At 45.5% G+C, this 13,975-nt stretch overlaps 1 protein-coding gene across 1 annotated transcript in view; it reads right to left on the reverse strand.

Annotated features, from left to right (window-relative positions):
- ACTR2 (actin related protein 2) overlaps positions 1-13,975 on the reverse strand; it is a 245,375-nt gene that overhangs the window by 67,032 nt on the left and 164,368 nt on the right. The window contains exon 6 of the mRNA XM_085612519.1: positions 513-662. Within this exon, the coding sequence (XP_085468645.1) occupies positions 513-662 (150 nt within the window). The remainder of the gene's footprint in view (positions 1-512; positions 663-13,975) is intronic.

The raw sequence follows: 13,975 nt of genomic DNA on the forward strand, positions 1-13,975 counted from the left end.
GGTACAGCATATGCACGGTGCACTTTTGTAATGTGATCAGACTTTACTTATTGACTCTGGGCTTTTTTTTCATCCCCAATGTTCGCAGCCGCTTATTAATTGATAACTTGTACTGTGGTTATTTAATGTGACATTAATTGCGCAGGGGGGTAAAAAAAATGTAAATTTAATCAAAGATTTTATAATTTGTGTATTTGTTCGATGTATACCTGTTTCTCTATTTTTCATATAGTTTTCAGGTTCACATCACAAACTGGGAAAACTGGAAGGGGAGGCTCATCATAGATGTCAAAAAGCTAAGACCCGCTGATCTTAACAGTATTCAGTTCTTTAATTGGCTATTATCCATGTTAACCTACACTAAGCATAGTTTAACGCTACAGAGAGGTGAACTGCACAATTATTCAATTTGTCATATATACTTTTCGGTAAACAAATGAATGACACAATTATTGAGATGTCAAAAGTAAACTAAGACTGCAAGAAAAAATATCCTACAGTTTCATACATACTGTGTACGACTCCACTAACACCGTGGTTTCCAAAGCCAATTTCTGCTCCTGCTCGATGTTGTAACCAACATAGCACAACTTTTCCTTCATCATGCGAACTGTCTCAAAGTCAGCTGAATGGTTAAAAGCATATCCTCGGAGTAAGAGCAGCTGGAAAGAGGGTGTGACAAAAAGTTGTTCGTTAAGACAGTTGGGCAGCAGGAACATTGAAGTGCCTTCTAATTGAGGTACACAAGGTGAAATGCCCATTTACTACAAACAAGCGGTGTCTGAAAATGTCTTTGCAACATTGAAGAGAACGACAGGAAATTTTAAAGATGTGAGGGGGCTTGCCCACAGAGAATACAAACATTGAGATGTACTCACCTCCAATTCAGAAACCAGGGACTACCAACTTGTTCCTCAGAGGATCTCTAATACTGGCCATTACAATCCGTCAAATGATTTATTTAACAATAATTCAATGTTCTCATAAACTAATTGTCTTATTGGAAATGTAATTCTAAGATGTCCACAAAAGCACCACACAGTCCCTGGTATTCGAGTTAAGGTGAGTGAGTACACCTTGATGTTCTTAAGTTATCTGAAAATGTACATTAATTAAAGCAACTTAATATCTTTGTAAACAAATTTTTATTTGTCAAATACACATGTCGCGAAGCTCTGTAGCCCAGAGACTTCCATCGTATCAAGAAACAACATATCAGCTCTGACAAGTTTCTCATAAAGTACCTAATAACAATTACAGAAGAGACGTGCAAAACAAGAACCGCCCCCTCGATTAAAAAACAGTGAACACTCCCTCCCCTCCCCCCCCCCCCACCCATGCAACTTAATATCTTTACTGCATTTTACTACTAATGTAACTCAATAATGGACAAGTACATTTATCCCTAAAGTGCAAAGCATATGGCAAGAAAGATCGAACAGATCTTGAAAATGTGCATCTTCTTTGCTTCCAAGCATTAACAATCATGTTCTGGGAAATTAATTACCAACAGACAATAGCCACAAGAACAAGTTACTTACCTTTAGTAAGCTCTTTCTTGAGTATACTCTATTTAAACGATGAATCCCCACCTTGTGAATGCTCAAAGACACAAGACTGTATCTGGAAACTTGCCACAGCTCCGGTGTGCCTGTACTGACTCCAGACGTAACAGCACAGTCACACACAGCTACTACCCATGTGTACTGACATCAGTTTTGAATATGCTACTTACCAGTATGCATCTGTTCTTGGCATGTAGGGCTGCTGACATTCATATCTGTGCATAGATCGCCGCCTAGTGTTGGGTCCGGATGATTGCACATTGTTGTCCTGGAAGAGTCTTCGAAGTATCCTGAGATGGGTGACTCCTCCCCTGGACCACAGTGCGCATGGGCATCCTCTCCATCCCCAGATTGTTTTTCGCCATTGTGGCAGTGATGGAGTAGATACAGGAAGTGATGACCATGCTATACAGTAATTCTGAGAGCTGCAGCTGCGACAGGCGCCGGGGAGGAGGGTGGGCGATATGAATGTCAGCAGCCCTACATGCCAAGAACAGATGCATACTGGTAAGTAGCATATTCAGTTCGAGGCATGTGGGCTGCTGAATTCATATCTGTGCATAGAATACACAGCAGTACCTCCTATTAGCGGCGGCTACCCGTGCCAGCTGCAGCAGTCTGAAAAAGAGTTTTGAGAACAGCCTGTCCTACAGCTGCCTGCTGTTTTGAGTGTACATCTACACAGTAGTGTTTGGTAAATGTATGTATAGTGGACCATGTGGCTGCTCTACATATTTCCTGTAAAGGAATGTTTCCCAGGAAAGCCATGGACGCCCATAACTTCCGTGTTGAGTGGGCTCGTGGTGGAATCGTTAATGTGCGTTTAGCTTTTTGATAACAAATTTGGATACATTTAACGATCCATCTGGCTATACCTGTTTTGGAAATGGCGTTGCCTTTGTGTTGTGGAGAGAAGGCAACGAAGAGTTGTTTAGTCTTCCTAAAGGCTTTAGTTCTGTCAATATAGTACATGAGGGCCCTCTTTACATCTAGTGTGTGGAGCATCCTTTCAGCGACATTTTGTGGGTTCTGAAAGAAAACAGGCAGTTCAATGGTTTGGTTCATGTGGAACTGCGATATTACTTTAGGCATGAATTTGGGGTTGGTACGTAGTACGACCCGGTTTGCGTGAACTTGTATAAATGGCTCCTGAATGGTAAGTGCCTGGAGTTCACTAACTCTTCTTAAGGAAGTGATGGCAATCAGGAAAGCCACTTTCCAGGTGAGGAATTGAATCTCACAAGAATGGAGAGGTTCAAAGGGTGGACCCATTAGTCTGGTGAGGACCAAGTTGAGGTTCCACACCGGTGCTGGGGGGTGCCTTGGGGGAATCACCCGTTTAAGTCCTTCCAAGAAGGCTTTAATGGCAGGCACTCTGAATAAAGAGAGGTGCTGCCTGTTTTGGAGATAGGCTGCTATTGCTGTTAAATGGACACGTATTGAGGTGTATGCCAGATTGCATCGGTATAGGTGTAATAGATAGCAGATTATGTTCTGAATAGATGCGTCTAGCGGGTTAATGTGATTGTTGTTGCAATAAATGACAAACCTCTTCCATTTGGCTGCATAGCAAGCTCTGGTAGTGGGTCTCCTAGCTTCCTTGATGATCTCCATACAGTCAGGTGGCAGGTTTAGGTAGCCAAACTCTAGGACTTCAGGAGCCAGATTGCCAGGTTCAGCTGTTGCGGATCTGGGTGCTGAATTTCTCCATGGTTCTGCGTCAAAAGCGCGGGTTTGAACCGCAGCCTTTGATGCGGCACCACGGAAAGTTCCAGAAAGGTGGTGTACCATGGCTGACGTGCCCATGTTGGAGCAACCAGGATGAGTGTCAGTGAGTGCTGTCGCAGTTTGCGTGCCACCAGCGGTATCAGCGGCGCTGGGGGAAAAGCGTACGCAAATCTGCCGGACCAGTTCATCCATATCGCATTGCCTTGCGATTGTGGATGTGGGAACCTGGCGGCAAAGCTTTGGCATTTTGCGTTTTCCCTTGTGGCGAACAGGTCTATCTCTGGATGACCCCACTGCTGGAAGTACGGTTGGAGTACTGATGGGTGTAACTCCCACTCGTGCATCTGGTGGCTGTGTCTGCTGAGCAGATCCGCCATCTGGTTGTCCTTGCCTGGGAGGTGTTCCGCCATGAGGAATATGTTCCTCTGAATGGCCCACTTCCACATGCTCTGAGCTAGATGAGACAACTGTGGAGAGTGTGTTCCTCCCTGTTTCTGTATGTAGTACATGGCAGTCATGTTGTCCGTCCGGATCAACACGACCTTGTTGCACAGGTGTACTTTGAATGCTTTTATCGCCAGGAAGATTGCCATCAGTTCCAGAAGGTTGATGTGCATATTCTTTTGTTGTGTAGTCCATAGTCCCTGCACTGTGTAATTGAGTACATGAGCTCCCCATCCCTGGAGAGACCCGTCCGCTGTCAGTATTATTTGTGGAACAGGCTCTTGGAACGGTCGGCCCTTGCAAAGGTTTTGTGGATTCCACCAATGCAGAGAGTTGTATGCCCGACCGCTCACCAACACTAGGTCTTTCAACTGTCCTTGAGCCTGATTCCACTGACGTGCTAAGCACTCCTGAAGCGGGCGCATATGTAGTCTCGCGTGTGGGACTATGAAGATGCAGGAGGCCATCATGCCTATCAACTGTATGAACACTCGCGCCGGAAGGGAGTGTTGAGGTTTGAATTTTGAGATCAGCAGTTGCATGCTGGTGATTCTCACTAAAGTTGGCTAAGCTGTGGCAGCCAGAGTGTTGATTGTCGCGCCTAAGTACTGTTGTACGTGCGCAGGTTGGAGACTTGATTTTGGGTAATTTAGTGAGAATCCCAGATCGTGAAGAAGGTGAATGGTGTGGGACATGTGGGTGGCACATTGTTGTGCTGACTTGGCCTGAACTAGCCAGTCGTCCAAATAAGGGAAGACGTGAATATTTTGTCTTCGCAGATGCGCGGCCACTGTCGCCAGGCACTTGGTAAAGACCCTGGGTGCTGTTGTTACTCCGAAGGGGAGAAGTTTGAACTGATAGTGATTCCCTTGAATAGTGAATCTGAGGTATTTCCTTTTTTTTTTTTTTTTATTGAATATGATCTGTAACATTCATTCAAACAATTTTAGAAACATGATAGATTCTTAATAAAACAACAAGAAAGAAAATATATCAAAGAAGAGAACAGAATCATTACAACCCAGTGCATATGAACATCTGATGTGGGAGATAAGAAATATAAAATAAAAGTGTCAATCCTTTTCTTATCAGGGGGAAGATCTTACTTTCGAGTACCAGTTGGAGATTGGGGCCCAAATCTGAGTACCCCGGGCTCTAGCTTTCCTACCTCTTGTACTATATATAGCTGTCTCCTGCTTGTATATGGCGAGGAATCGACTGAGCCACATCTGAAAGGTGGGTATATTGGTGTCTTTCCAGGAAGCCGCCAGAATAATACGAAAGACGGCAGTGCCCAAGAACACAATCCTCTGTTCCTCCAGACTGTACCCTAAGGATTCATCGTAACCTAAAAGATATAGGGTAGCGGAAGATCTAAATTTCCGCCCAAATACTTGAGTCCAGATGTCTGTTGTAACCCCTCAAAAGATGGAGTAATATTCTGTCCAAAAAAATGACCGAGTGTATATATGCCCTTATTCTCCCATCTCTTAGAGACATTATCTATCTGAGATGCTGAAATAATCTTACTGTGCCAAAGAGAGGTGTATCTTGTTATTTTAGGTATTCCTAGTTGTTTGGAGGCAAGTTTCCAGATTTTCCATGCATCTCCCATCACCTTAAACTTAGTCTTTTTGTAATAGGACGTTTCGAGTTGTTTCAGAAATAGCCCTTGACATTTATCACCTAGTCCAAGTTCAAAAATAGAAGGAATATAGGAGTCTGTGTTGGGTAAATTAGACGATTTTACTCTAAAGAGCAGGCCCATTTGTTGAAGTAATGTCGCCCAGAGATAAAACGTCAAGTTCGGGATACCAAGGCCGCCTCTATGTAGGGGGAGGGTTAATAGTGGTAATGCTCTCCTTATTTTACCATAGTTCCATATGAATTTAGATATTGTGGAGTCAAAGATTTTAACAATACTACCGTCGGCCATCAATGGGATAGCCCGGAATAGATAGAGTATTCTAGGAAATATACTCATTTTGATATAGTTCGCTCTCCCTATTATTGATAGATGTAAGTTATCTACCCTCTTAAGATCTGTTTTTACTGCTTTAATCAAGGGATCATAATTAAGCCAGTTAATCTCTTTTACCTCAGGAGAAATAATCACTCCAAGATAGGTAGCATTTTTTACTTTATAGGGACTGTCATATATAGTGTTGTTAGTACATAAAACCATGGTTTTGTCTCTATTAAGTGAGTAGCCAGAATAAAATCCAAAAACCTGGGTTATTTGTTCTATTTCTGCCACTGCGTCAGCCGGTTTGGTTGTAAGCACAGCAATGTCGTCGGCGTATGCCAATATTTTAGTAGAATATGAGCCCACCTTAACTGGTTGTATTTGAGGGGAGTTAAGGAGCTTTTAAATTAAAGGATTAATTACTAGGGCAAATAATATCGGGGAACAAGGACAGCCCTGCCTAGTGCCCCTCTGTACCTCTACAAACTCTGACTCAAAGCCTTCAATGGATAGTTTAGCCCTTGGGCTGATGTAAAGGGCTTTTAAGGCTTTGATGAAGCCTGGGCCAAAGTTATTAAATTCCATAATTTCCCATAAAAACCGCCAAGACACTCGATCAAATGCCTTTTCGGCATCGAGTAGGACCATCGACATTTCTCCCCCCCTGGCGGCCATGATGTCGAATAAGGCAATGGCTCTACGGGTATGGTCAGTTGTTCCTCTCCCGGGGATAAAGCCATGCTGCCAAGGGGATACCAGATGTTCAATGACCCCCCTCACTCGGTTTGCAAGTATCTTGGAGTATAGCTTTGAGTCAGAGTTTATAAGTGATATAGGTCTGTATGAAGATGGAAGCTGGGGGTGTTTCCCCTTTTTTGGGAATATCGCTATATTAGTGTGTTTCCAGGACCCTGGTGTAGCGGAGTGATGTTGTATTCCAAGAAACAGATCTAATAGATAGGGTAGTATCTGTTTGCCCAATACCTTATATAGCTCTAGGGGGATCCTATCAGGGCCAGCCGCCTTCCCGTTAGCTAGGTCCCGATAGTGCAGTCTCTAGTTCTACCATTGTAATTTCTTTCTCCAATTTTTCTCTATCTCCTTGATCCAGTATTCTAGATACCTCTGGTTCCGGTAGCCACTCACTGAGAAAAGTTTTTATGTCTCTTGCGGATAGATGTTCATTATCGTTTTGGTATAGTTTTTGGTAGTATTTACGAAAGACTTCCACAATGTCTTGAGGGAAGGTGTACTGTTGACCCTCGTATTCAATATTCTTTATCTTTTTGTATGTTTCTTTTTGTCTAGTTTTAAGAACTAATTGCCTCCCTGCTTTTTCCCCTGCTTCATAAATTCTGTCTCTATTGGCTTGATAAATTTCCGCTGCTTTTTGTGTTAGCGAGCTATTAATTTCTGTTTTTAAGATCAGTAATTTTTGCAATGTATCAGAGGTTGATATTCCTTGCTGAATTTGTTTAGCATGCGTTATTTCCAGATTAATAAGTTCCGCATTAAGTTGTTTATTAATGCTATCCTGAGTTTTCTTACGGTTAGCTACAAAGGCTATAGTCTCTCCTCTAATTACTGCCTTAAAACAGTCCCATACGCTAAATCTGGGTGCACTATATTGATTACTATCAAAGAAAGATTGAGCACATGATGTAATATAGTTAATATAATCTGGATTAGAAAAAAGCTTTCGGTCAAACGACCATTGAATGTTAGGTCTATTAAAGTTATCCAGTTCAAAAGTTAACGTAAGTGCGTTGTGATCAGAGATGGTTTTGGGGGATTTAATTATATCTATTAAAGCTGTCCTGTGTATTGATGTCATAATGTAGTCTAGTCGTATATACTTATTGTGGGGATAAGAATAATAGGTGAAGCCATTATCCTTCTGTCTTAAGCTGTCCCAAGTATCCCTTAAATCATGACTATCCATCAAATGGGATATAGCCCTATAAACTTTAGGTTTCCGACCACTATACTTCTGTGGGAGTCTGTTGTTCACTAGTTTTTCAATATTTATGTTAAAATCCCCACACAAGATAAGTGGACCGGCCCAAGAAGCCAGTTCTAATTCAAGTTCGATAAAGAGTTGTGGGTCGTCCAGGTTGGAGCCGTAGAGTGAGCAAGCAGATGGTTATATCCGACTCTAATTGAACGACAGCCCACCTACCATTTTTATCGACAAGGCGGCGTCTAGGACTACCCAAACTAGGTTTGCCAGAATGGCGACCCCCCGTGTTTTAGACGTTTGAGATGTTGCTGCTATCAAATTGAATCTGGGGATTTTTAATAGATTTTTATCACATCCAGCTATGTGGGTCTCCTGAATACAGAGAATAATCGACAGGATCCTGTCGTAACAATTGAAAAAGCTGGGCCCTTTTTCTCCCGTCATTGAGACCCGACACGTTCCTACATCGCAATTTTACTCTCCCCATTCAGACCTATTTCCCTTTAACCCGGTACCATCAGTATTACATAATTTGCACCACCACCAGCCAACATTAAATTCGATAATTACACTGATTTTCCTCACTCCGTTCTCGCTAGTCATAATTAATGTAAGTCTCCATTCGCTAAAAGAGATTAGCGTATCCAAAGAGCTTTTAAGATTTCTTATATTACAGATCAAATTCATTTCTGCATTTTCCCCCCCCTCATCCCCTCCCCTCCCCCCACCCCCTCCCCCTCCCGCTCCCTACAAACCCCTGCGACCCACCCCCCACCCTCCCCCACCCGTAATGTGAGGCAATTAGACTCTATGAGAGTCTTTAGTGATGGAGAGACGCTCCCAAGCCAAATCTAGACTGAGAGAAAAAAAAAAAAGATAAACTATTGAAAAAAGAAGAAAAAAAGAAAAGAAGGAAAAAGAAAATAATAAAGAAGGTATAGAGAGGCATATAGAGGCACATAAAGACAACTTGATCTAATATATCTTTGTTACTATATAAAGTCTCAGTAATGTCCAATATGGTCTCTGTTCACCTCTCCATATTCATCAAGTCCAGCATCCAAGTCCTTTGATCTCTCTATTCCTAAACATCACTAATAGGCCTTTAAGTGAGGCTATCTAAATATTCCTTGGCTTTTACTTCTGAAGTAAAAAATTTAATTTGGCCATTGTATAGAACTTTCAATTTAGCTGGGTTATTAAGGTATACTTGTGCCTTCCTCTCCGTAAAAGGTTTGATAAGTTGTCGCAGGCGCCACCTCCTTTCGACCGTAGTGTGACAAAAATCCGGTCTAACAAAATAGGAAATAGAGTCCCGAGTCCGCCGAGCTTCTGGCCTGGCTCTATCTGAGATAGCTTGTCGGAGAAGAAAGTTTCCAAAAAATACTAGGACTGCTCGAGGATAATTTCCTTGTTTCCTAGTACCTTTCATTGTGATTGGAATTCTGTGCACCCGTTGCACCTCAAGCTCCCAGTTCCATGAAGAGAGCTCAGGAAGTGTATCTTTAAAGAGTTGGATGATGAAAGCTCGGATATCAGTACCTTCAATATTTTCAGGAATTTCGAGGACGCGTAGGTTGTTGCGTCGTAAGCAGTTTTCCATGTCCTCGAGCTTCCATCTGACGTCAGTTAGTTCTGCTTCATGTAGTTTAACTTGTTCCTGTGTGACCATAGCCTCTGCCTCATTAATGACTATACGATCTTCCATTTCTGTCATTCTGGTATTGAAGGTGTTAACTGATCTTGACAGTTTACGAACTACACCCTGAACCTTCTGTAAAGCTATTTGTGCTTTGCGTCCGTCCCTTGATGTTTCTTCTCGATGGGAGGCAATAGCCTGGAGGACTGTATCCATCACCGTGGAGAGCGTAGCATCCTGTTGATGTGGAGAGCACCGCTGCGTCGGTCTAGAGCCGATGGCATGTTCTTGGGACCCCAACACAGTAGAAGGGGAGTAATCCCAAGTCAGCCCCTGGGTCCTTTTCTTCCGTATAGTAGCTCTTTTATTTTCCCTAGACTCTGCCGTTCTCACCGCATGGTCACTCTCCGTCTCGGAACCACTGTTAGATTCAATATCAGGTTCAGAGTCATCTGACCATCTTTCGTCTTCTATCCCTTCCGATATTGAATAGAATTCTGAAGGGTCCCTGTCGGTATCGGTAGGGTCGGGGGTTATCTCGTCTCCATCGATTTCTTCCTTGCCGTCGGAAGTCTCCAACAAGTCTCCCAGATTTTTTGAGATGGCTCTAGGATCTGCAGTCCCCTGATCACCTCCTAGCCCATTACGTATGGGCTGTTCTTGAAATATTTGATCTTCCTGCACAGCCAGAATGACTGGGGCTTTGCTAACCAATGGTATAACATCAAGTAGTGTTACTGGTGCTGACGCAAGTGAGCCTACTGAAGTGGTCTGTGTCTGTGTCAATAATGTTGAAGAGGGTGACGAAACAGTAGAAAAAACAGGAGTATCACATAAGGGAAAATTCTCCATACCTTGTGTTCCAGCATTAGGATCTGTCCCAACCTTAGAATCTGTTGTTCCTGCCAGTGCAGCTGAAGGCTCCTTGCATATCGTAGGGCTGTCCTTTCTCATAGTTGTAGAAGTATTTGTGCTGGTGTTCATTATTTCCCTATCCTCGATTCTGCCATTCTGAGTTTGTCCACAAGGTGTCACTGTAGACTCAGGGATATCCACGGCTAATGGAGAAACGGTTGGTTTCGGTACTGAAGGGACCGGAGCAAGTACTGAAGCGGGAGTTTTTCGAAGCAATTCAATCACAGATGGACCAGCTGCGGGCGTACTTGGCTGTTGTCTCGAACCCCTTGCTGATTTCCCAGCTCCTGCATCGCGATCAGTAACATCCCCACAGTCCTCCAAACGTGTGCCGCCTCGTTTCACAGCCAGCTCTTTGTCTCGGAGAGCCTGCTTCGCTGCTCTAGTCTTGGCTGCAGCAGCGGCTATCGCAGCGGCGTTTTTTGGCGCCATGCCACCAGGGACACAAAAGACACTCCGTGAGGGCGAAGCTGTGTCTGAGAGCAGAGTCGATTGATCCGACTCCAAAAGTCCGTCTTGCTTCACTCGCGTAGCTGCCCCAGCGGTCTGTATACGGGCAATTAAACGCAACACAAGTACCCCAATCAAGGAGGTGCAAAACGAAAAACGTAGCTGTAATGCACTCGGGTCCGGTGTAAAGTTCAAAAGTCGATCCTCCAGTTTGTTCCCGGACATCACTCCAGGATCGCAACTAGGATTTAAATGGCAGCGAGAAATGGGGTGAGTCCTTTAATTTTCATTGTTATTTAACTTAATTTAATCTTCTTTTAAAGCGCTGGCTTGGGAGCTGCCTCATAGCGGTCTAACAGGCCGCCGCCATCTTGCCTCTAGCCCCAGAATCTTTTCTGTCGTCCAAATAAGGGAAGACGTGAATATTTTGTCTTCGCAGATGCGCGGCCACTGTCGCCAGGCACTTGGTAAAGACCCTGGGTGCTGTTGTTACTCCGAAGGGGAGAAGTTTGAACTGATAGTGATTCCTTTGAATAGTGAATCTGAGGTATTTCCTGTGTGAAGGGTGTATTGGTATGTGGAAGTATGCATCCTTCAGGTCTAGCGTAGCTAGGAAATCCCCTTGACTGAGTAGTGGGAGAACCTGTTGGAGGGTGAGCATATGGAAATGCTCCGATAGTATATATAGGTTTAGGGGTCGCAGGTCTAGGATAGGTCTGAGCGAGCCGTCCTTTTTTGGGATCAAGAAGTACAGAGAGTACACCCCTGTGTCCTGCTGGGCGATGGGCCCTACTTCTATGGCCCCTTTTGCGAGCATAGAAAGCACTTCTTGCTGGAGTAAATCTAAGTGTTCGGCTGACATAGGACGGTGCTTTGGTGGTATGTTGGGTGGAGTGGAAGTTAGTTCCAGACAGTACCCATGTTGAATGATGTCCCTGACCCACCTGTCCGTGGTGATGTTCTTCCATGCGGACAGGAACAGCTGGAGTCGTCCCCCGACAGGTGTTAAGTGGTCGGGGGGTAGGGAGAGGGCGTCACTGTTTGTTCTTTGGGGAGGACCTGGTGTTGCCATATCCACGTCCCCTGCCCTTGGTGCTGGATCCACGATATCCACCCCTGTTGTTTTTGTCGTAGGTGGTTTGTGTGCCACCTTTAGCATACTGTTGTTGTGACCCCTGACCCCTTGACGTTCCCCTATTTCCAGTGCGACGAAAGGAGCCACTACGGAATTGTTGGGTTTGTAGCGCCCCCATAGATTTGGCAGTATCTGTGTCTTTTTTTATTTTCTCTAGGGTAGTGTCAACGTCTGGGCCAAATAAAAATTCTGTGTTAACCGGTAAGTTGAGGATATTGTTTTGGATCTCGGGTTTGAAGCCTGAGATGCGTAACCAGGCATGGCGTCGCAGCATGACACTTGTGTTCATTGCCCTGGCGGGTGTGTCAGCTGCGTCTAGGGCGCATTTTATGGACGCATTAGTGAGGAGTTTTCCTTCTCTAATAAGGAGTTCGGCTGACTCTTTATACTCCTCTGGTAGATGTTGGAGCAGTGACTCCAGCGTGTCATAATGTGACCTGTCATAACGTGCCAGGAGTGCCTGTGTATTGGCAATGCGTAGGATATTGGCTGCTTGCGCTGCAACATGTTTGCCCGATGTTTCAAGGACCTTTGACTCTTTGTCTGGGGGAGGAGCATCACCAGTTGTCTGGGGGTGGGCTCTTTTGCGAGCGCTGGCAACCACCATAGAGTCTAATGGCAACTGACCCCTTATGTATTTAGGGTCACCAGGTGCAGGCTTATATTTCTTTTCAATCATGGGGTTTAACACCCGGGCCCTGGTGGTGTCCTTGAAAATGTCTTTGGCAGGCTTCAGAACCCCTTTAAGCATGGGCAGAGTCTTGACAGTCCTTTCTGAAGATGCGAAAGTGTCAAGCAGGAAGTCCTCCTCAATGGCGTCAGAATGTAGCTCCACCCCATGATGAGCAGCAGCCCGTTCGATAAGGGCATTAAATGCGGCCGTGTCCTCTGTAGGAATATTGTAGAGTTGCGCATCCTGAGCATGTGGCGTGACACTTTGGTCTGTGGGGTCATCCCATGCCTGATCAGGATCTTGTGTTTCATCGGGATCTGCGTCTCCGGGGTAGATGGTATCGTCCCCACCATATTCCTGCATCGGGTCCGATTCAGAAGGGGTAGGAGAAAAGGACTGCGGATCTAGTTGGAGGGGATGGAAGTGTTCTTGTAAAACTGGTTCCTGCTCCGCCGGTAGCTTGCGTTAAAGAGGGATTTTGTATGGCACCTCTTCCCTGACTGGCGTGATTTTGCGCTTGTGTAGCATTATCCTGCCAGTGTCGGCGTCGATAAATTGTGGCCCTGAAGAGTCTGGTTCTGTTAGGCCAGAGGTAGTGGACTGTGTGTGGAGGACACGTGTCCGAATTTGAAAGAGTTTCGGTGCCGATGTTGGTGGCAGCCCAAAGGTAATGTTGGTGGGCTCCGAGTGCACTCTACAGGGTGAGGCAGTGTCGGGACCCGAGGTAGAGTGGAGGGCTACCCGGTCCCGGATGCGTTGTAGAGATGCAGAGACCTGCTGCACAGCAAACAGATGGTGGTTTGGTGGGCATCTTGGTAGGAGGCGTGGAGGCCGACCCTGACTTTTTTGTCGGAAGGGGGTCACTGGTCTGAAGGGATGCATCGATAGTCGAGGACTTCTTCGGCATCGGTGCTTTAGGCGTCGACGTAGCTGAGGCGGCCATTTTGACTGCGGAGGTTACAGGCTTCGGTGTCGGCGCCGAAGGTGTCGGTGCATTGTGGTGCCCGAGGGCGCGCTTCTTTTGTGCGTCGACCGCGTCTGCTGCGGTGAGCTCGACGCCGAAGTCTCTCTGTACGCGTTCGGAGCCGACGACTTTTGTCGGCGTCGGCGCCGGGGCAGTGGACTGTTTCGACGCCTTTGATCCGACCACCACCAGTTTCGCTTTCGGTTTTGAAGGGACTGGAGCGATGGATGTTGTTGGGTTTAACAACCCGGTCGTCTTTGGTAATGGTGGCTCTTGCATAGTGTTCGATGCCGGGCCGGAAGGCGGGGCCGAGGAACCATGGATTAGGTCTTGGGTAAGACCCGAAGGCGATCCCTCGACCGGAGCCTGACGACGATGTACAATTTCGGCCTCCGATTCGACGGATTGGCCTAGCTCCTCGGGAGAGCTGTCTTCTTCAGCCCCATAGGCTTCGTCGAGGTCCCCTACCTCGTCGACGGCTTCTTCATGTCGAAAGAGCTCCTCGTCATCGTCGTCCGATCGGGAACCATGCTCTG

This window comes from Triturus cristatus, chromosome 6 (genome assembly GCF_964204655.1).
Source record: "Triturus cristatus chromosome 6, aTriCri1.1, whole genome shotgun sequence".
NCBI classification, from domain to species: Eukaryota; Metazoa; Chordata; class Amphibia; order Caudata; family Salamandridae; genus Triturus; species Triturus cristatus.